This window comes from Mesoplodon bidens (assembly GCF_964165515.1).
Source record: "Mesoplodon bidens genome assembly, chromosome: 4".
NCBI lineage: Eukaryota > Metazoa > Chordata > Mammalia > Artiodactyla > Ziphiidae > Mesoplodon > Mesoplodon bidens.
In genome coordinates this window covers 145207443-145231778 of record NC_138160.1, presented here as the reverse complement: position 1 = coordinate 145231778, position 24336 = coordinate 145207443, and the positions used below count along the sequence as shown (strand labels likewise).

General features: G+C 49.2%; 1 protein-coding gene across 1 annotated transcript in view; it reads right to left on the bottom strand.

Annotated features, from left to right (window-relative positions):
* Positions 1 to 18616, bottom strand: part of OLFM2 (olfactomedin 2) — a 63476-nt gene extending 44860 nt beyond the window's left edge. Inside the window, exon 1 of the mRNA XM_081232205.1 lies at positions 18538 to 18616. Within this exon, the coding sequence (XP_081088331.1) occupies positions 18538 to 18615 (78 nt within the window). The 5' untranslated portion in view covers position 18616. The remainder of the gene's footprint in view (positions 1 to 18537) is intronic.
* Between the last annotated feature and the right edge of the window lie 5720 nt (positions 18617 to 24336).

Sequence of the window (24336 nt, the reverse complement as noted above, 5' to 3'; positions counted from 1 at the left end):
ATTGTTGATTCAGCCACTTGACAAATATTTATTGTAGGCCTACTCTGCATCAGGGCTTAGGGTTCAATAGTGAGTAAAACACAGATGTTCTCATGGATCCTATGGCTTAATGGGGACTCTGAACTCCCCTTGACTAATGAGGATATTGGAGTTTAGAGAGATTAAGTAATTTCCCCAAGGTCCTACCACTAGTAAATTGCAGGACCAGAATTCAAACCCAGATTCATCTGACTCAGAGTCCTGTCACTAACTGAGCATTCACTATGTCAGGCACTGAGCTGGGATTTTCAAGCATATACACACTTGACATAGAGGAGGTACTCAATTATTGTGTTGAATAAACAAAATGGGTGGATGGATAGAGAGATGGATGGATGGAAGGATGGATGCGTGGAAGAATCGATGGAGAGACAGATGATGGATAATGGGTGGATGGAAAGATAGATGGGTGGAGAGCTGGATGGAGAGATGGATGGAAGGATGAAGAGATGGATGGATGGGTAAATGGATGGATAGGTGAGTGGATGGATGGATGGGTGGATGAAAGGATGAGTGTAAAGATGGATGGATGGAGAGCTAGATGGAAGGATGGATGGATGAAGGGCTGGATGGTAGACCTCTTACCCACAACAGTTCTGTGAGGTAGGAATTATCATTCTCATTTCATAGATGGGAAACCGCACCTCAGAACGGTGATGTCACTGGGCCAGGGTGCAAGTCGTGGAGCAAGTTAAGGGAAAGTCTGGATTTCAACCTATGTCTATCAGACTCCCAAGGCACTTTCCTGAGCACCCTCATGTCACAGTCCCCTCCCAGGTCCTACCCTGAGTTACTTGGCATCTCACTCCATAGAGCTCTTCTGGCAAGGCTTAGTGAGACTGAGGGATGGGGTGGGGATCAGGAATGGGAGAACTATTAGCTTTCAGCAGGTGATTTCATGGAAGCATTGAATCAAGGTCCTGTTAGCTACAGATGGGCTAGAGTGAAGACCAGGTCAGTTTGGGTACACACACACACTCACACTTACAGAAAATCATGAAACACACAGGAATCCACCCACATGCATACAAACTAGGCACACACAGCATTCATAGACCATTTACAGATACACACTTGAACATATATGCACACACTTCTATAAACATACATGTCCACATTTATATGCACAAAACATGTACTTGTACATATTTGCAAAGACACATATACACACATAAAATCATAACTCAGAGACATGCTCTTATACACTATGTACACGTTCCCCAGACATACGTGCTCTCATTTACCCATATGCTGTACATAATACATGAACACATTTACAGTGACTCAAACTTTTTAGATGGTAGGGGAGGGGAATTTGGTTTCTGATTTCAATGAGACACCATCTCTCTCCCCCCTCAGAAGGCAATAGCAAGAAGTCTGTCTCAGACTCATGTATATAAACTTATATGCACACATGAAATTACATACATGCAAACCCATAGTCGGGGACATACAGCTGCAGACACATCCACACCCAGATACAGTGAGTACTCAGGGACACACCCACACTCATTCTGGGATGCACCCTCATATACAGGGAGACACACTTGTGCCCTCATGCTAGCAAAGCACATAAACTTTCTCACACCCTCCACTCACACACACACCCACACACACACACCGTGCATAGATAGATACACCGGGACATATTCAAACACCGCTTGATGTAACAGACACACAGATAAACGCTGTTTCACACATCGGCTTCAATTCTGAGGATTTAAACTGCAAGCCCTCTCCTGGGCCTAGCCCAGTGACAACTCCCTCCAGGAGCTGGACAAAGCCTGAGCAGGGCACCCCCCTCTCCACTTGCCCACAACCCTTGGGAGCAAAGACCTCTTATCTTTCAGTGTGGTGGCAGTTGGAGGCTAAACAGGGGGGCTGATGAAGTTGGCGGAACATCAAGCAAGAGAGGCAGCCCCCATGAATCCCAGTTCCAGATCGAAACCAGATTGAAGGGGGTAAGGAATGGGAGGGAAGGGGCATATCTGGAGGAGGCTGAGGGAAGTTTGCAGTGGAGGACGTCTCCTCCCCTCTCCCCGGGACCCCAGGACCACCATTATTAACCCCGAGGGAGTGCACCCCCTCACCCCCCAGCCAAACTCTGTGGCTTGGGAAGCTGGTGATAGAAGAGGATAGTATCGATGGGACGGGGGAGGGGGCAATCCTGCAGTTTCTGGGGGCAGCATGAGCGGGCCTCCTACGGAGGGTCAGTTATGGGAATATTCAGCACGTGGTGAGGCAGGTAATGAGGAGGGAGATGCAGGGGGTGGGGTGCTGTGCAGGGGAGAGAAAAGGAGAGACAGACGAAAAAAAGAGTCGGAGACAGCGCGACAGAGACAGCGCGACAGAGAGGAAAATAGAGAAGCAAACCAGAGGAAAAAGAACAGAGTGAGACATAGAGAGACAGAAAGAGAGAGACATAGAGACAGAGACAGAGAGAGAAGAGAGGGAGAGAGAGACAGACAGACAGACAAGGGGCTACTCAGAGACACCGAGACACAAACAGGGAGAGATGCTGAAGGTGGAGATCCTCGGAGACCTGGAGACTTCCCTATTCGGAGGCAGGGTTACAACCAGCCGCCCGAATCTACCCTCCAGCTCGGCCCACTCAGCCCGGACCAGGCTGAATTCCGCAGCCCTTCCGCCTGCGCCCCGGGGCCAGAGCGAGCCTAGTACATTGTTGCCGCTCGGACACTGCACACTAATAATAAGAAATAATAATAATAACAATAATAAAGGGCGCGGAGGTGGCTGCGGGTCCTAGGGCTCCTCCGCCTCCGCGTCCAGCCCCCAGCCCCGGGAGGGCGCTCCCCGGCCGGGCGCGCCGGGAAGCTGGGGGGCGGGGGCCCCCGGGGGCTGCTGCGGCGGCGGCGCGAGCACCACGCCCCCCGGGAGCGCCCCCTGCGCAGCGGCCACTCACGATTTTCTCGGAGGCGCCCGCGCGGGACACGGTGCCGTTGAGCCCCACGAGCGAGGGCAGCGTCTGCGACATCCAGTTGGTGACCATGGCCATGGTGCTCAGCACGGCCCCGATCTTGAGCAGCGGCACCGACATCGCGCCCCCGCCTCATGCCCCGCGGCCGCCCGCCGCGCGTCCCTTCTCCGGCCCGCCGCCTGGTGCTCGGTCCCTTGCCACCCAGCCGCCCAGGGGGCGCGAGCGCGAGTTGGGGGGCCGGGGCCGGGGCCGGCCAGGGGGGCTCGGGGACGCGGGCTGCGGCTCGGCGCGCCCGGCGGGCTCCGCTTATAAAGCGCCGCCTCGGCCCCCCCCCACCCCCTCCCGCGCCTCCCACAGCCTCCGCGCCGGGCACTTCCAGCCGCTGTGACGTCACGGCTCCGGCCCGGAGCCCGGCGGGGGGCGGGCGGCGCCCCGGCTGTCCCCACTCCTCTCCCCCGGCCTTGCAACCCTCTCTGTCCGGGATCGCCCCACCCCGCAAGGGGCCCCCTCCGGCGGCATTCCCCACCTGCGCCCCCACCCCCGCCGCGGCATTCCCAGCCCCGCCCCCAGCGGTGTTCCCGCCCCTGCCCCCCGAAGCGAGGTATTCCCGGGCCACCCTCCGCTCACAGCCCCTTTCAGAGCCCCGGGCGCTCGGCCTGCGTTTAAATGGGCAGCCGCCCCACCCCGTGCACCCAAAGCTGGCAGGGGGCCGGAGTCGCAAGTCCCCACCCACCTACTGTTAGGACACCGACCCCGGCTCACTAAAACCCGGGAGAGCAGGTATGGGGGGGGGCCTCCGGTGCGCTCCCTTGAATCGGGTGGCCAAGGGTTTCCTTTTCCTTGGGGAAGGGGCTTCCCTGGTACCATGACCACTTTGGGGACCGCTTGGTTGTTTCCGAACGAGGGAAGCGCAGAGTGGCAGGTCCGAAAGCAACAGGCGATAACTGGGATGGGGAGTGGGGTCACTTCTGCAACAGGAGGACCCCCATGACTCCAGGGGGCGGCATTACAACCCCGGACGGCCGAGACGGGAGCTAGCCTTTTGCCGGCAAGTCCCAGCTGAGTCTCCACTCACAACTTGGACTTGGGGTGGAGGCGGGGAACTGATAGTTCGGACCTTCCTCCAGACCCCAGGGACCAGCTCCGGGGCCCGCCCCTTCGAAGGAAGGGGGAGTGCAGTGCCCCCAGCTTTGCACCCATGCACCAGCCGGCGGCGGGGCGGCGAGGCCGCCAGGAGGAGAGCCCGGCTGGTTTTATTTCCTCTGTTTTCCCTGCACTCACGCCCCCTCGTGGCGTCCCCGCATCACCTCGCGCGGCCGCCGCGGCCGCCGCAGTCGCCCTCAGTTCGCGGCCGCCGCCGCCATATGGAGGCGGCGATGACTCAGGCCTTTCCCTGGGCCGTGGCAGCTCACCGAGGGCTCGTCTCGGGAGAAGCGCTGAACATGGGGGTAGGGATGGTAGGGGTCTTGAACTATCCTTTTTTTTTTTTTTTTTAGCTTAACAGCAGGGAGAGGCAGGTTCTGCCCCTATGTGACCTCCAGCAATGACCTCTCTCTGCCTCAGTTTCCTCATCTGCAAAGTGGGTGGTTGTAAGGACCCATGGACCTAATACGTGTAAATGGCTCCTGTGTCCTGAGAATCAAGTCAAAGCTTTATTGAACATCTACTATGTCCCAAGCACCGTAAACAACAGATTAAAAAAATGCTAAAAAAATGCCTGCCTGGGACTTCCCTGGTGGCACAGTGGTTGGGAATCTGCCTGCCAATGCAGGGGACACAGGTTGGGGCTCTGGTCCGCGAGGATCCCACAGGCCGTGGAGCAACTAAGCCCCAGCGTGGCAGCTACTGAGCCCGTGCTCTGGAGCCAGCGAGCCACAGTTGCTGAGTCCCTGCACCAGAACTACTGAAGCCCACGCGCCTAGAGCCCGTGCTCCACAACGAGAGGCCACCTCAATGAGAAGTCGGTGCACCACAACGAAGAGTAGCCCCTGCTTGCCGCAACTAGAGAAAGCCTGCACGCAACAAAGACCCAGTGCAGCCAAAAATTAATGAATGAATGAATGAATTATTTTTAAAAGTGCCTGCCTATGTGGAGATGAACATTCTATGGGATAAGACAGACAACAAATGGGGGTGGGGTGGGGAGTAAAATACCTAGGGTATCGGGAGGAAGGGGCATATGGACTAGGTAGGGGAGTAAAACTTTAATCGAGGTGGTTGGGGAATGTGACATTTGAGCAGAGACCTGAATAAGCTGAGGGAGGGAGCCATTTGGATATCTGAAGGAAGAGTTCCAGGGACCAAGAACAGCAAGTGCAAAGGCCCTGGAGCAGGAGAATAAGTGTTCAAGGAACAGGAACGAGGCCGGTGTGGTTGCAGCAGAGTGAGCTGGGGCAGACTAGGGAGAGTTGATGCTTGTAAAGCACTTTGCCCGGTGTCTGGAACATGGTGTTTCACAAATAGTAGCTGACATTGTAATTATTTGCAGCTGATAATGAGCTTTAAAAAATGAGATATCTCGGGGCTTCCCTGGTGGCGCAGTGGTTGAGAGTCCGCCTGCCAATGCAGGGGACACGGGATCGTGCCCCGGTCCGGGAAGATCCCGCGTGCCGCGGAGCGGCTGGGCCAGTGAGCCATGGCCGCTGAGCCTGCACGTCCGGAGCCTGTGCTCCGCAACGGGAGAGGCCACAACAGTGAGACGCCCACGTACCGCAGGAAAAAAAAAAAAAAAAAAAGAGAGATATCTCCTTGCCTACTTGTACAACAGCTTGCATTTATGAGTGCTGAACACTTTGCAAACACACTTGCTGAGTACTGGATGCAACCTCCCGTGAACAGTACAGCAACTTCCCTATTTACAAGAGAGGAAACGAGGCTCAGAGAGGACAGGGGACCAGCTCAAGGTGACCCAGCACATAAATGGGAGCCCAGGATTTGGACCTAGGTGGGTCTGATTTCAGACCCCAAAACCACTGGGCTCCAAGCCCTCCCTGTCTAGATAATCTGGAACCCAGTGCTACTCTCTCACTCTCTCACCATTGGTGATGTAGGAAACTGCCCTGCCTCCTCCCAGCCAAACTCCTCCAAGGAGTGGTCTACACTCACATCTGCACTTGCTGTCTCTGCTTCCTTACCTCCCACCTCCTGTATGCTTCCAAAACTCCTCTCACTAACGGCACCAGTGACCTTATGATTTGCTGGTCCCACAGCCTCACACAAGCCCTCATTTAGTCACTCTCACAGGTAAGTCTTCATGAATCACTCCCTCCTTCTTGAAAGTCATTTGTCCCTTGACTTCAAGGCTGCACTATCACTGTCTCCTGCCTTCTCCCTAAATGTCTCCCACGGCTTTGTCCTAGGTTCCTAGCCACTGTCATTCTGTATACTGTGCCTGAACCATCATCACACTCACATGTAGGGTTTTGGTTCCATTTGGCACACTCCCACCTCAGGACCTTTGCACTTGCTGTCTGCTCTACCCAGAGCACTATTACCACAGATACACATGTGGATTGTTCCTTTACTTCATTTGTATTTCTGCGATATCACTGTGCAAGTCAGAGCAATGCCCTACCCTTCTCCAGAAAACTACATTTCCCAGGTTCCCTGGCACACTGGCTTCCTATTAGTCTCACCCAATGAGAGGCACTGGAGGGAGACTGGAGGGTGGGGAGGAAGGGAGAGGCCAGGGTATTTCTTCTCTCTCTTTCTGCTTAGGGTGGGGGTGTGTATTCTGACAGTGGCTATACCTACTCCATGATCCCATGATCCCAGCTCCCACACAAGAAACTTTTCTTCATCACACCACCCTTTTGTCATGTCCCTCCAGTAGCTTTGTGCTGTGGTTTATTCCTGATCATCCCATCAGTCTGGCTTCTCAACTCTTCCATCTCACACTTAACCAATTCTCTATATTAAATTTCCTCTCTTTGAAACACCTAGACTGGTTTGTTTCCCTGATTGGACTCTGAGCGATCTGGCTACTGTATCCTGAAAGACATCCCCTGGCCACCTCATCTACAATAGCAACCCCTCTGCCCCCACCCCCTACTCTGCTCTATTTTTTTGAAGAACATTTATCACCATGTGACATTATATTGTACTTTTATTTGTTTATGGTTTGTCTCCTCCACTAGACTTTCAGCTCCACAAGGGCTCCTACATGTCTGTGTTTTTTACAGCCTCATCCCTAGGGCTTAGCACAGTGACTGGCACATAGTAGGTGCTCAAGAAATTGTTTATTGACTGACTAAATGAATCTACAGCTGAGGCTCCCAAAAGCATTTCTGCAGCCCAGATCTCCATCTAGAGCTCAAACCCCTATGCCCATCTGCTTCTTGGACATCTCCACTTGTGTGTTTCACAGGACTAATAGCACATGACACCCACCAGAACAACCTCAATCAAAAAGACAGGCAGTACCAAGTGTCGGTGATGAAGTGGAGAAACTTAAACCGCTTTCTAGTGGGAACATAAAATGTTGCAACTACTTTAAGAAACAATTTAGCAGTTTCTTAAAATGTTAAACAGAAATTTACCATAAGACCCAACAATTCCATCCACCCAAGAGAAATGAAAGCATATGTCCGTGGAAAGACTTGCATGTGAATATTCATAACAGCATTGTTCCTAATGAATGAAACAATTCAAATGCTCATCAACGGGTGAATGGATAAACAAACTGTGGTACGTGTATACAATGGAATGTCATTCAATAATAAAAAGGAACGAACTACTGATACATGCTACAGCATGGATGAACCTCAAAAATATTTTACTAAGTGAAAGAAGTCAGACACAAAAGGCCACATTCTGTATGATTAGTTTACACAAAATGTCCAGAGAAAGCAAATATATAGTGACAGAAATTAGATTAGTGATTGCCTGGAACTGGGGATGGGGTGGGGATGGCATGAGGGATCTTTTGCGGGTGATGGAAATGTTCTAAAACTGGATTGGGGTGACATTTGTACAACTCTGCAAATTTACTAAAAGTCATTGAATAGCACATTTAAACAGGTGGATTTAATGGTATATAAATTATATCTCAATAAAACTGTTTAAAAGGGGGAATATCCCTAAACTTTCCCTGCAAGTTCCCTCCCCCCAGGAGCCCTGCACTGACCTGAGAATGAGTCCTTCCTTAAATTTTGCACCCTAGATTTCTTGCTTGCCTCACCCTGGTCCTGGCCCAAATGTACCCACAGTTAGAAACTACAGATAGTGCCCCTCTCACCTTCTTTCTCTTTCCCTACTCCTCCATTCAAATCATCACCAATGCCAGCTGAAATTGATGTAGAAATATCTCCAGAAAGAATCCCTTTCTCACTGTCACCATCATTACTCTAAATATCGTGTTGGGGAGTGTTACAGATTGAATGCCTGTATCCCCCCCAAATTCATTATGTTGAAAGCTAATCCCCAGTGTGATAGTATTTGGAGATGAAGCCTCTGGGAGGTGATTAGTTCAAGAGGGTGGAGCCCTCATGTATGGGATTAGTGCCCTTATACAGAGATCCCAGAGAGCTCCCTCTCCCTTCCATCATATGAGAACACAGTGAGAAGACACCAAGAAACTGGTCCTCACCAGACACCAAACCTGACAGCACTTTCACTTTGATCCTGGACTTCCCTAACTCCAGAACTGTGAGAAATAGATTTCTGTTGTTTATAAGCCACCTGGTCTATGGTATTCTATTATAGCAACCTGAACACACTAAGGCCAGGTGCCATGAAAAGAAATCTTTGTTCCCTGAACTGAAAATTACCAGGAGGAAAAAAGTTCATAACTCTCAGAAACAATAACAATAATTGCTAAGGTTTATTGAGTACTTATCATGAGCTCAGCACCATCTGCAACAATGTACATGTAATAAATCATTTAACCCTCAGAATACCACTGTGAAGTAGATAGGGTTAAATTCCAACTTTTTTTAATGAGGAAATAGTGGCACAGAGATGCTAAGAAACTTTTCCCAGCCCCCAGGAATCTATCCCAGACAGTCAGGCTCCAGAGTCTGGAGCCCGTTCCTGGGTCATTTGGCCCTATTCAAAGGGAAAGAATAAATGTTGATCCCTACTTCAAGCCACATACAAAAATCAATTCCATGTAGATTTAATCTAAATGTGAGAGATAATAAATCTTTTAGAAGTAAATATAGAAGAATATCTTCATTACTCCGGGGTAGGCAAAGATTTCTACAACAGGACACTAACAAGCACTAACCCTGAAGGAAAAACAGTTATTATTTAAACTACATTCAAATTAAGAAATTCTATTTATCAAAGACATCACTAAGAGAATGAAAAGACAAGCTACATAGTAGGAGAAGATATTTGCAATCCAATATCCAACAAATACCTGATATCCTAATTTTTAATTTATGTAAAAGAGAGAGAAACACAGATAAAAAATTTGGATGTATAAAAACACATATTCTTACAAATTAATAAGAAAAAGGCAGACAACCTAATAGAGAAATGGGCAAAAGACTTGAGCAGGCATTTCACAAAAGGGGATACTCAAGTGGTCAATAAGCATGTGAAAAGGTATTTAAATATTATTAGTCATCAGGAAATGTAAATTAAATACAAAATGTGATACCACTAAACACTCATCAGAATGTCTAAAGTGAAACAGAAAGACAACACCAAGTGTTGGTGATGATGTAGAGCAACTCGAATGCCCAGACACTGCTAGTGGGAGAGTAAATTGGTAAACTCTTTGAAGAGTCTTTGGAACTTTCGAAGACTGTTCAGTAGTTATCTCCTAAAGTTCAATATATTCCTCCCCTATGCCTCAGCAATTCTACTCCTCGGTATATACACTTGAGTCTCACTATTTGTGGGTTCCATATTGTCAAACTCGCCTACTCACTACAATTTATTTGTAACCCCCAAATCAATCCTCATGGGACTTTTGTGGTGATTCACGGACATTCACAGGGTAGCAAAAAATTGAGTCACGGACACACAGGCTCCCAATGGAGATCCACCACAGCCATACTCTGGCCTTCTTGTTTTAGCTCTCATAACTGTAATCAAGTGTCTTTTTCACAGTCTACTTAGTGCCAAAATTTTCACATTCTCGTGCTTTTTGTTGGTGATCTCGCTATTTAAGGTGGCCCCATGCACAGCGCTAGGTTCTGTCTAGTGCTCTAGGCGCAAGAAGGTTGTAACGTGTCTTCCAGAGAAAATACAACTTGTCGATAAGCTTCACTCAAGCATGAGTTATAGTGCCTTTGGCAGTGAGTTTGATGCCAATGAATCAATGTATATGAAATAAGGTGTTTTTAAACAGAAACATTCATAAAAGGAGGTTGCATATTGTTTGGTCAACAAAAATGTCGTGACCAGAAGCTTGCAAGAATCTAACCCCACAATGATTCAGTATTCACTAATTCAGTATTCACTAATTCTTTATAGAACATAATTACTGCGAATAGAGAATCTACTGTACATATATACCAAACAGAAGTGTGAACAAGCATTCACTAAAGACATGTGTCAGAGTGTTTATTTCAGCACAGTTTGTCTCAGCCACAAACTTCACCGACCCAAATGTCAAGAAACAGTAGAATGGATATACCACATGCGATATATCCACAAAATGGAACACCATAAAGCAACAAAAGCAAGGAATCAATCACAAAACAATAATACGGAGGAATCTTACAAACATTATGTAGAGCAAAAGAAGCTGGGCACCAAAAACTACATGCTTAATAACTTCATTAAGTTAAAAAGCAGGTCAAACCAGTGCATGGTGAGACATCAGCTTAGCTGTTACTCTTGAGGGGGCAGGTGGCAAGTAGAAGGAGGATGAGGGGGTTTCTGGATTCTTGCAAAGTTCTGTTTCTTGACCTAGTACTGGTAACACTATGTCACTTCAAGACAATTTATCAAGCTGCACCTTTATGATTTGCCTACTTCTTTGTAGATATGTTTCATGCCAAGAAGGACGTTTACTCAAAAATATGAATTAAGGTATCAAGTATAAAACATAAGGGTCATTTCTGTTTGATGTGCAGCAGGTAAAAATGCTAGAAGTTCCAGTAGAAAAGCTAGAAAACATAAACCAAGCAAAACTCACTGTCCTTTGTAAGAAGCCAAGTGGCCTCTGTCAACCAACTCTGCCATCTTTGTCTCCATGGTATTTTATTCACACAGAGGAAAGGCATGAATTTACGTCTGCACGTACACAGCTTTGCATCCCTTGGAACACAAATGGTGTTAATCTTCTAGCCTATGCCTGCTTTTAGTTTTTTGCTTGGTTACAGCAAATGTTTGGAAATGGTGTTGAATTCTCCCTGGAATTCTCTCTCTTCCCATCTCTGCTTTCCTGCCTGCTTCAGAATTCCAAGAGGAGATTCCAAAGGAGACAGTAATGCTGGCTGAGGACCTTGGACACCAGACAATGCGAGGTACAGTCCCCCTGGCCTCCCCCAAATATTAGTGCTTCTATGCCTCTGGCTGTCACCAATTTGCCTCAGGTCTTGTTAGCTCCTGAAATAATTCTGTCTTCACACCTTTACTGTCCCTACTCTAGTTTCAGTCAAAGGATCTGTCCCTCACACAAATCCAACCATGTCTCATTCCTGGCTTTAAAACCTTCTATTTAAACAACAAAAAAGCAAACATCCCAGTTTTGAAAAAGAACGAAGGACTTGACTAGACATTTCTCCAAAGAAGATATACAAATGGCCAATAAGCACATGAAAAGATGCTCAGCATCACTAAGTCTTAATAAAATGCAAATCAAAGCCACGATGAAGAACCACCTTACACCCTTTAGGATGAGCTAGGATCAAAAAGTCAAATACTGACAAGTGTTAGTGAGGATGTGGAGAAAATGGAACCCTTGTGCACTGTTGGTGGGAGTGGAAAATGGTCCAGCCACTATGGAAAATGGTATGCATATTCCTCAGAAAGTTAAACACATGATTATCATACAATCCAGAAGACCCACCTCTGGGTATACACCCAAGAGTTAGAAGCAAGGTCTTGAAGAGATATTAGCACAGTCATGCTCATAGCAGCATTATTCACAATAGCCAAAGGTGGAAGCAACTTAAATGTCTATTGAAGGATAAATGGATAAACAAAACGTGCTCCAACCATACAATGAAACTTCCTTTTATTCAGCCTTAAAAAGGAAGGAAATTCTGACACCTGCTACAACATGGATGAATCTAGAGGACATCATGCTCAGTGAAATAAGCCAAAAAGACAAACACTGCATGATTCCACCCATGTGAGGTCCCTAGAGGAGTCAGATCCATAGAGACAGAAAGTAGGATGAAGATTGCCAGGGGCTGGGGGTAGAGGATGGGGAGTTGTTGTTTAGTGGGTAGAATTTCAGTTTTGCAAGATGAAAGGAGTTCTGGAGATGGATGGTGGTCATGCTTGCACCACAATGCAAATGTACTTAATGCTACTGAATTGTACACTTAAAAATGGTTAAGATGGTAAATTTTATATTCTGTGTACTTTGCCACAATTTAAAAAACGCTTTTATTTAAACACACACACACACACACACACACCCTTACTTGGCCCTGAGAACGATTCCACAGTGGGCTGTGTCGCACCCCTCCACTTCCCCAGTACCTCGCTCGGTGTCATTCACATAGGAATTACTAGAGAAATTAAGACTAGAAAGAATCTGGCTCATCATATGCTCCCCATGTTTTTTTTTTTTTTTTTTTTTTTTTTGCGGTACGCGGGCCTCTCACTCTTGTGGCCTCTCCCGTTGCGGAGCACAGGCTCCGGACGTGCAGGCTCAGCGGCCGTGGCTCACGGGCCCAGCTGCTCCGCGGCATGTGGGATCTTCCCGGACCGGGGCACGAACCCGTGTCCCCTGCATCGGCAGGCAGACTCTCAACCACTGTGCCACCCGGGAAGCCCTCCCCATGTATTTTTCTTGGGAACAGCCAGGATCCTCTCAACACCTAAAAGGTAAAAAGCTATCTGCCATTTCACTCAATGGCTTCAACCGACTTTGCCTCTTGGTTTCTTTCTTCTCACGCTGCGACTCCCTGTCTTCTCATCTGTTAAGCAGGGCTTAGATGCTAACAGGCACTGAGACCCTCTTGGGTTTCCCAGAAGCAACACAAGTCGGTTTCTGCACACAGACTTCATGGAACCTATTCTGACCCCTCTCTTTTCCTCTGGTTTCTCCTTGATTTGTGGCTGAGCTCTGGATGGATGAGGTTGTGAGACAGACCAGGCTTCCGCTCTGGGAGTGAAGATATGTCCATGTTCTTGGACAAGAGTTACTGAAAAATGGGAACAAAATCTCCTGCCCTTGTCACAACTCCCTTCTCCCCAGCACAGCCAGGCTCAACTTTACAGAAGTTAAATCTTCCATCCCAGTCCTTGAGAGCTCAAGCAGTCACCCAGCCTTGGTGTCCAGTATAAGGCTCAAAACACAGAAGGCTCACAATAAGGCTCAAGGCACAAAAGGCTCACAATGGATGCTTTCTAAATGAATACATGAATGCATGAATAAATGAAAATAGCAAGTTACTGCCTCCCAGGCACTGACACTGAATCTGGGGACACAGAGTCATTGCCAACACCAACTGCTGGGATTATGAGAAATCCACACACGCCCACATGGTCAACCTGTATGGACACAGAGTCACTGTGCCCACACACCCACAAACATGATTATGGCACACACATGTCCCTGCGTCCAGTTTGGCCAATGCCAAGTACACTGTCCCTAAACATACACACACACACCCATGGACACTACAGACACACTCCTATAGGGCCAGAGTTACAGTGAGGTGAGCCATGCAAGAGCAGAGGTGGATCCTGCCTTTATTTAAATTTTGATATTTTGTTCATCATGGATTTTTTGCATTAATTTTGATTTTCTTAAAATATTGCATTAGGGCTTCTCTGGTGGCGCAGTGGTTGAGAGTCCGCCTGCCGATGCAGGGGACACGGGTTCGTGCCCCGGTCCGGGAAGATCCCACATGCCGCGGAGCAGCTGGGCCCGTGAGCCATGGCTGCTGAGCCTGCGCGTCCGGAGCCTGTGCACCGCAACGGGAGAGGCCACAAGAGTGAGAGGCCCGCGTACCGCAAAAAAAAAAAAAAAAAATGCATTAAAATAGTATTTATCTTGGTCTCTGAGGCTTTTGGCACTCCCCTCAATCTTGCACCCAAGGCAAGTGCCTCGTTTGCTTCACACCCTGATCAGGACCCTGGCTGACACACATACCCAGGGGCATCTGCCCACACGTCTTCCCCAGAGTCACAGGGACACACACAGTCTCTGAACAAACCTCATTCTACCACTAGGTGTCGCCCCAGCTCCTTCATCTTCGGCTCAGCATCAACACCACCATTCCTTAGGAAGAAAACGTCCAGTTCACTTATTATCTGGGAGTCCTCAAGATTTCCTTTTACTTCCATCTACCTGGGACATTTACATTTTCTAAAGGCACCCTGGGGGAAACAGCATCTTAACCCCAAATAGTGGTGCCCTGCAATGGTGGAATTTTAGGCACAGATGGAGAAGATGGGTTTCCCTGATGCCTCTGATCCAGGAGCTGTGGTTGAGTTGAAATGGGTATGGGATAGCCCAAGGGGAGGGTTGTTCCCCCGACCCTCCCTTGGCACAAGAGTTCCACTGTTTGAGAAAGAAAGAGACTCTGTGGGAGGAGGAGGGGGATTCATCCATTCATTCAACAGATATTTGTTGAGAACCTACTACGTGCCAGGCTCTGCTGTAGGCACTGATGATACAACAGAGACCACTGGACCCTGATGAGCTGCCCCTCTAAGGGAAGACAGACAATAGGTGAAGAAACAAATCCTGGGAATGTAGTGACAATGCCTATGAAGAAAAATAACACAGAGTAAGAGCTCAGAAAGTGGCAGTGGGAGGTTATTTTTGATGGCCTCTCAGAGGAGGTGACATTTAAGCAGAAAGACAGGGAGGAAGCTGAGTAGCTACCTGGGGGATCAGTGTCCCAGGCAGAGGAAATGTCAAGTGCAAAGGCCCTGAGGCACGCATTGTACACTGAGCTACTCCTCTTGTCCCATCCTGTGGGGACCCCAGGAAAGAGGTGACCCCAAACCCAGATAGTACCAAAGATGTAGCTAGATCTTTTTTTTTTTTTGTAAATTTATTTATTTTATTTATTTATTTTTGGCTGTGTTGGGTCTTCATTGCTAAGCATGGGCTTTCTCTAGTTGTGGCGAGCGGGGCCTACTCTTCGTTGCAGTGCACGGGTTTCTTATCGCGGTGGCTTCTCTTGTTGCGAAGCATGGGCGCTAGGCACGTAGGCTTCAGTAGTTGTGGCTCACGGGCTGCAGAGTGCAGGCTCAGTAGCTGTGGCACACAGGCTTAGTTGCTCCGTGGCATGTGGGATCTTCCTGGACCAGGGCTCGAACCGGTGTCCCCTGCATTGGCAGGCGGATTCTTAACCACTGTGCCACCAGGGAAGCCCTGTAGCTAGATCTTAAGGAGGACTTCCCAGTGGTCAGGAAGAGAGCATCTTTCCCATGGATAAGATGGTGGGCCTTGGACCCGTCAAGCTCTCTGGTAGCTCCAGACCCTGGAGGGATGGACAACTCCTCTGACAGGTCCTACTCCCCTGTTCTCAGGGTCAAATCCAAACTGCTGTCCACGGCCCACAAGTTCCCACTTGGTCGGTCCCTCCTGGCTTCCCTGGCCTCATCTCCCCCCAACTTCCCCTTCACTCACACCTATCCAGACACACCAGCCTCTCTGCTGCTCCCCAAACATACCATGCTTGTTCCCACTTTCAGGGCCTTTGCACTTGCTCTTCCTGCTTTGAAGGCTCTTCTCCTGGATACAGAAGGCATCCTTCTCTCACTTCCTTCAAGTGTCACCTCAAATACCACCTTCTTAGAGACACCGCCTCTACCACACCTGCTAAAATAGCCCCCCACTGCACCACCATCACACTTTAATCCCCTTTACCCTGTTTATTATTCTTCATGCCACTTGCATTGTATTATATATTGATTTAGCTGTTGACATTGTATTATATATTTATTCGATTCTTGTCTGTCTCTCCTGCAACAAGGTCAGCTCCAGGAGGGCAGGGATTTGATGACTTGGTTCATGGCTATATCTCCAATGCTCCGTCATATCTGTTGATTGAACGGACAAATGAATGATTTCTAGAAAGAACCCCTGGTGGAGACCAGGGCCCATCAAGGACCGAGGAGGGGGTTCTGGGAAGCGATGGAGGGGATAGAGATAGGACAGAGCATCCATTCTCCAGGCCTCTTCCTTCCCTGGGGCGTCAGGCTGGGTGGGCAAGCTGGGGCACACAACACTGTAGTGCCCATGGCCGCCTGGAGGCACTGTAGTTGGTAGCAGGACCCTACCCGCCTCACCCCAACTGATTACCCCAGCTTAGCTCCGCCCCCCCCGGCCATTTAGCCCCACCTCCACTGAACCCAGTTTGGTCCCACCCCCTAAAGAGCCTGGTATAGCTCTCATGCATCTTCATGTTAGCCCTGCCCCCAAGCATCTCCCACCCTCCTCTGGGGTCACCCAACATCACCTCTCACTAGACTCTCCCACACCCTTAGGCAATCTTGGCGAAAGAACATGAAATCTAGAGTTTCCTAGGGGCCAGCAGGGGTGGAGGAAAATCCCCAGGTGGTGGCTCCAAGGGTCCTTCTTGGAAACCCAATTCAACTTCACTCCTGGTGCATTTTTATGCACCATTCTCTCAAGTGTATACCTCTTTCGGTCTCTCGTCTCTCGCTCAGCTGACTCTCTTTACTTCTTTGGGGCTCACATATCAGTTGAGCACCCAGTGTGTGTGGCCTGACGCTTGGCTCTGAGCACACTTCCCATCCCAGCCAGTATGTGGGTCCTGAGATAGGGAAACAGAGGAGTGAGGGAGGGGACCTCACGAGGTCTCCTCGTAGCCTGGAAATCTTTCTATCTAGAGTCTGATCTCCATCCCTCTCCCAACAGCCCCCCTCAGGGTGGGTACAAGGTTCTGATTCTTCTCTTGGCCAGGAAAGAGAAGGTGCCAGGACTGTTTTTCCCCTGAGCTTCTACCTAGAAACCCTCCTAGTATTTACACAGGCACTGTTCACAGCCATGGAGTGGATTATTTAACAAGAGGGTAAATGCATGGGCTCAGGGGCCGGACTGCCTTGGTTCAATCCTAGCCCTGCCACTCCCAAGCTGTCTGAGCTTGAGCAAGTGACCTAACTTTTCTGTGCCTCAGCCCCCACCAACTGTAAAATGAAGGTAACAATAGCACCCACTAGTTAAGCTGCTCAGAGGATTAAATGTCTTAGTTCATTCGGTGTGCTTGAAACAGTGCCCAGCACATAATAAGCACTTAATAAGTGTTAGCTGTTATTATAAATATTTTATTATTTTGGATTCCATCTTCCCTCTGAGCTCCTGAAGACCTGAGAACTTAGGGGGCTCCCACCCCCAAAGATGGAGGAGGAAAGAGGCTTCCCAATAGCATTAGAAAGCTGGGACCACCCCCCACATTTTGAAAAGCCCCCACCTCTTGCCCAAGAGATGAGGTACCAAGGAGAGGGAGACGTGCTCCTGTGAAAGCATGTAATGTGCAAGGCACCAACACACACACACGGATGTACACGTTTGCACACACAGCCCTTGCCCCGCACACCCCCTTTTAGAGCGACTTAGGCACAGAATGACACGTGGTTACCCAAAGCTCCCACACAGCCACACACCTGGTCACCCACATTTTGTACAACACCCGGGCACGTGGGCCAGGGTCATGGGGACACTGACACACACCCTCCTTTATACACAGCCACAGCTGCCCACATACCGCTGGGGTTAATACAGTCCTCACTTGCTGTCACACAGCCAGTCACACACAGATACACAAGTCCCAGTCTCAGGCTCACAAGCCTTCCACTGTCACATTGGCCCTCCAAGTCACAGCCTCCCACTGTCACATACAGACTGCCTCGGGTACAAACAGCCTCCCCCAATCAGGCCCCAAGTCATGCACGGTTGGGCACACCTGCACAGCCACACACGCAAACTCTCAGTCACACCCAGCTGTGACACAAAGGCACACACGTTTACCCAGCACCCTCCAGCACTTCACACACGTCCCCGTCAGTCACTCACACGTGAGCCCCGCCCCCTTGCCCACCTTGGGGGTGCGGGCGAGGAGTGGGGGGCTATAAAAGCTGGGCACCTCCTGCCATGATGGGGGAAGTGAAGGATAAGCGACACACAAGGCCCCCTGAAGTCCCCCCACGACCCCACTTAGCTCGAGCGAGATGGCGGGTGTGGGCTCCGGTCACCGAGAGATTGAGAACCCCACAGCTGGGATCAGGTTGCCTCCCAAACCATCCCAGCTCTGAGGCTGGATCTGAAGCTCCCCTTCCCATTCCCAAAGCCAGGGTGGACGTCCCAGCCCCTCCCTCGCTGAGACGCCCCCTCCCTCGCAGCCGCGGGGGGCTCATGGAGCCCCCAGTCCCGTTTCTGCGGGGCCCTCTGAGCCCCCGCCCCTTCTGGAGCCCTCTGCGCCCGCACCTGCCTGCCGGGCCCCTACCTGTCCGGCGAGGCCTGAACACAGCAGCAGCAGCAGCAGCGGCAGCGGCGGCGGCGGCGGGACCGTGAGCGGCCACATGACGTGCCCCCGGCCCGGCGTCCCGTCCCCCGCCCGCCCTAGCGACGCCTCGGCACGGGGACAGCCACCATGCGCTACCCCGCCCGCCGGGCCGGGCGACCCTATGCCGCCGCCTCCCCGGCCTCGCGGGCGGCTGGGATTCCGCCCCTCGCTCGCTCGGAGTCTTTGTTGCGGGCTCCGCCCCCCGCCCCGCCCCGAGCTCGTCTTAGGGCGCCGACGGAGCGGGGTCTGGGGTCGGCGAAGCGGGGGTGGGGGTGGGGGTGGTGGAAGCCGGCACCCGAGAGGGTAGCTGGGGTTGCGACCCAGAACCCCAAGGCCAATCTGGGGGTGGCTCATGGAGATGGGGACGGTGAGGGGGTTCCTTCACGTAGTAGTCAATTTCACCCTCCCTGGACATTTCCCACGCTATAAATGGGCTTGGGAGAGGGATCAAGGGGCAGGGGGCGTAGGAGGAAGGCCTGGTAGCAAAGAAGAGAAACTGAGAGGCCTCCTCTTTAAAAAGCTCAGGAGTCAACAGAGAAATTGAGGCAGTCTGTGAAATTGGGCTTCGAGACGGATCACTGCAGGGACGGGGGCGGAGATGGAGACAGAAAGTGAGAGACAGATACAGGGGGCAGGAGATCTCTAGACGAGGCCAAAGGGGATGGCCAGCTGGTGGGCATCTTCCTTCCCCCCATCACACCTGGGACAGTCTCTGTCTCCCATTGCAGTGGCCCAAGACAAGAGACAAGATCCTGAGAGAATCAAAATATTAAGGCCACCTCCACACGAAGCTGTTTGCATATGAAGGGCGTCCTCGTCCAGCCTCCGGACTTTCTCTGCCTGTCCCCCCTCGTCGGTCTCCCCAAACATCTTCCCTCACCAAAGTTCCTCTATGGTTTTTTGGGTGAGGGAGCAAGCAAGTCAGGTTATAAAGAAATCAGCCATAAAATATCGGGAGTGGGGAAGCCTGGCATTTTTCTTACCCTACTGTGTGCCCTGCAGATAACAGGTTGTGGATGGTTTTCTCAAAGCAAGGAGAAAGAGCTTGTTATCCAATAAGACCTGGGTTCGACCCTGGTTCTGTCACTTCTTGGCCATGTGACCCCAGGCAAAGAGCTTTCCTTCTCTTAGGAGACCTGTTTCCTCTTGAGGTGTTGGGGGCTTCTGTGACTTATGAGTGAATAGAGCACCTAGCCCAGCGCCCAATCCCCAGAGAGCATTACTACAGTGAAGCATGGGGTTGAGGACACTGGCCATGGGATGTGGGACACAAAACAGAATCTGAGCCAGGAAAGGCATCTCATCATCCCTCTCCCTCTTTTTCCCAGATGGGAGATGATCTTTTGCTGACTCCTCAGGCCAAGCCTGCATTAAGCATGGGATAGGAGAGGGGTATTGGTTGTTGGAACACACAAGCTCTTGACGAAGAGTGGGCTGTGGTCAACTCGGGTGGAGGAGGGCCCTGCTTGTCCCTGTCCCTTTCCTTGCCCTTGTTAGTGCTGCGTTTCAGAACCACGGACAATGTCTTCCTTGGGATTGGTCATGGAGGAGGTCATTGTATGGTCAAGCTATGGCCTGTGTTGTGTGGTTGACATGGGTCAATAGGCCCTTAGGTTCATTCCTCACCCTTCCCCTGCTCTGTTTCAGGAGAGATGGCCCCTGAAAACTACATTTCCCAGGTTCCCTTGATCCCTACAAACTACATTTCCCAGGCTGGGCTCAGGCAATGGGAAGTCTGGAGAGAGATTGGAGGACCGGAGAAAAAAGAAGCCAGGATATTTCTCCCTCTCTCTCCAGTTTGGGTGTCTCTGGCAGTGGCTGTTGTCTCAGGCTCCTCTGTGGCCTCAGCCCCTTTGAGGGTCCCCACCATGGTTCATTCAGCTCTTGCCAGGTGGCCGTAACTCTGGTAAACACCTCCTCCCTTTGCTGCTTCAGCCCTTGGAAGGTGGTGGCTTGCTATTCTAGAGTAGATTCACCGTCCCCTATTTGCTCTTAAAGCTTAACTAACTCCTCTGTAACTAAATCCCCATATTCAATTCTTGCTATTGAACTATCTGGTGTGAGCTTTGTTTTTCTGACTAGACCCTGGCCAATACATTCAGTGCTGTAGACATAACCACAGCTGTGGTCAGTGGCACTGCCAGTGGCCTGATCATGCTGTAGTCAATGTTCTATTAAACTGTGATCTGCACTGCCCTCAGCATCCTGGCTCTACTGTGGTCAGCATTGTGGTCAGTACTGTGGTCTCCAGTGGTCATTCTTGACTGTGCTGTGGTCAGTGTGGTGGTCAGCTTCCTGGCTGTGTTGTGGCTCAGAGCCACAATCACTATCCTGGTCATGCTGTGGTCAGTGTTCTGACCTAGCTTTGGACAGTGACCTGGCCATGCTATGGTCAGAATTATTATCATGTTGTACTGTGGTCAGGGTCATACTCAGTGTCCTGGTCGTACAGTTGTCAGCTTCAAGATCAGCACCATGGTCAGTGCTACGATGAGCATGATGTCTGCCTTGTGCACCATCATTGAAGAGAGATCAGCTTCTCAAGGACCTTGTACAACAAAACTGACGGACCAGGTGGCTTGGGGTCTGGTACTGGGCAGTCTGCTCTCCACAATGTGCAGAGGCAGGGGAGAAGGGCAGTGGATCCCTGCCAACTCTCGCCAGCTGGCCATTGGGTTTTCTTAATTGATGCCATTGGCTTTACTCACCTGTGACCCCTCTATGTGTCCAGCCAGAGGAAGAAACAGTCCGGGCCTTTGTTTTCCCATACTCTGCACAGGGCCTGACATGGAGAAGATGATCAAGAAGAATTTAATGAGTTAATGAATCTAGGTCATTCATGTCTACCCATACATTTGCTCTTGCTGACCCCTCCATATATTATTCAGGACTCCTTTGATAGCAAGTAGCAGAAAGGCAACTTGAACTGTCTTAACAAAAAAAGAATATCTATTAGCTCACATAACTGAAAGAAAAATCCAGAGGTAATGGAATTCAGGCATGGCTGGATCCAGGGGTTCTGTTATATCATCAGAATTCTGTCTCTCTCCATTTATCATCTCTACTATTCTCTACAAGGGATCCCTTTTAGCCAGGAGGTGTTAAAGATAATTCCCAGGAGCTTTCATCTTCCAAGCGCAGCAACTTCAGCAAAAAGAGAGTTTGCAAAATAATATCTCTCATTGGTCCATCCCAAGTCATGTGCCCATCCCTGAGCCAATCATGGTTTCAGAGGAATTGATTATGTGGCTTGACCAGACCTGGCTCATAGTTCACCCCTCTGGATCCAGAAGGTGGAGTTAGCCTCATTCAATCTATATTGGATGGAAAACAAGGGAGCAAAGTGGGGGGGGGGGAGATATGGAACTTTTACCATTGAAAGAGGGAAAAACTCCTGTGTAAGCAAAACCAAAAGACAATGAATTGACTCTCAGCACCATCCCAACCTCCTAGTGTGCATTCCTCCACTACAGAGGCTGCAAAGCTAAAAACTATGTTTTCCAGACTCCCTTGCAGCTAGATTTCTGTATGGCAATGAGATTTTATTAATTGGAAGATTGAGATGTGGGTGGGGGAATTGGATGGAGGTCATCTTTCTATTGTGGGTTTTCCTGCAGAAATATTACTGTCTTCAGTCACCAGTGTCACTAGCTTTTGTTGAGAGGCAGTTGCAAATGACAATGATGGTAGCTTCCAAATCTCTAAATTGCAACCATGGAGATGTATTTTTTTTAAAAAGCAGTTTTATCAAGATATAATTCACATACCATACAATTCACCCTTTAGTGTATACTTCAATGGCTTTTGGTATATTACATTATTAATTTTTTAAGTTGTAGTAAAATATAAGTATCATAAAATTTGCCACTTAAACTATCTCTTTTTTAAAAAATATTTTATTTATTTATTTATTTGGTGGCACTGGGTCTTAGTTGCAGAAGGCGGGCTCCTTAGTTGTGGCTCGCCAACTCTTTATTTGTAGCATGTGAACTCTTAGTTGCAGCATGCATTTGGGATCTAGTTCCCTGACAAGGGATCGAACCTGGGCCCCCTGCATTGGGAGCTCAGAGTCTTAATCACTGTACAACCAGGGAAGTTCCATCTTCCTTCCTTTCTTCCTTCCTTCCTTCCTTCCTCTTTCTTTCTTTCTTTCTTTCTTTCTTTCTTTCTTTCTTTCTTTCCTTCTTTCCTTCTTTCTTTATTTCCTTCTTTCTTCCACACTGTGTGGCTTGTGGGATCTTAGTTCCCCAACTCAGGGATCAAACCCAGGCCCTCAGCAGTGAAAGCTGCTAAGTCCTAACCACTGGACCACCAGGGAATTCCCTAAACCATTTTTAAGGGTACAATTCAGTGGTATTAATTACCTCTTCAGTGTTGTGAAACCATCAACACTATCTGTTTTCAGAACTTTTTCATCTCCCCAACACTCTGTAACCATTAAACAATAACTCCTCACTTTTCCCATCCCCAGCCCTTGGAACCTCTAATCTACTTTCTGTCTCAATGAATTTGCCTATCTAAGATATTTCATATAAGTGGCATCACACAATATTTGTCCTTTTGTGTCTGGCTTCTTTCACTTAGCATAATGTTTTTGAGGTTTATCAAAACCTCACGGTATGGCATGTATCAGAACTTTATTCCTTTTTATAGCTGAATAATATTCCATTATATGGCTGGACCAGATTTTGCTTTTGCATTATGCTGATGTATTTTTTTATTTTATTGGCATATAGTTGAGTTACAATGTCGTGTTAATTTCAGACGTACAGCAAAGTGATTCAGTTATACATATACATATATTCATTCTTGTTATGGTGATGTATTCTTGAAGTCAGTGGTTCCCAGTGTGTTATTCCCCACTTTCCTATGTGAATAACAGAGGCAGGAGCTCCTGGAAGGGTCAATTCAGAAGCCATGTTCTGTAGTAAGTCATCCAATAGGCTTAGCCTAGAGCCCCATCCTTCTGCCTTCCAACAGTTTTGTAAGCACCAGGTTCCCTGATTTTGGTCCTTATTTCCTATAGCTAAACCCTGATTGATATGTTCTTGGAATATTCATTCCCCTTACCTGTTTGGAGAAAACCTTGTCATTCATAAAGTCCTAATACCCCAGGCTGTGTGCTACCACCTACTCAGGGCTGCATCTCTCTCTCTCTCACACACACACACTTTTTTTTTTTTTTTTTTTTTTTTGGCTGTACTACGTGGCTTGCGGGATCTTAGTTCCCGAACCAGGGATCAAACCCATGCCCCCTGCCGTGGAAGCGCAGAGCCCTAACCACTGGACCACCAGGGAATTCCCTATATCTCTTTAATAACAACCATCCCCGCTCATCGAGCTCCCACTAAGGACTCAACACCAGGTGAAGTCCTCTCCATGCATTATTTCCTTTAATTCTTCTTTTTTTTTTTTTTTAGTTGTGGCACATGGGATCTTTGTTGCAGCATGCAGGATCTTTTTTGCCGCGTGTGGGATCTTCGTTGTCGCGTGCTGGATCTTTAGTTGCGGCATGTGAACTCTTAGTTGCAGCATGTGGGATCTACTTCCCTGACCAGGGATTGAACCTGGGCCCCTTGCACTGGGAGCATGGAGGCTTAGCCACTGGACCACCAGGGAAGTCCCTATTTCCTTGAATTCTTACAACAACCCTATGAGGTAGGAATTATTATCCCCAATTTAAGAATGAAAAGTCTGAGGCTCAGAGAGTTTAGCTAACTTGACCAAGGCCACCCAGCT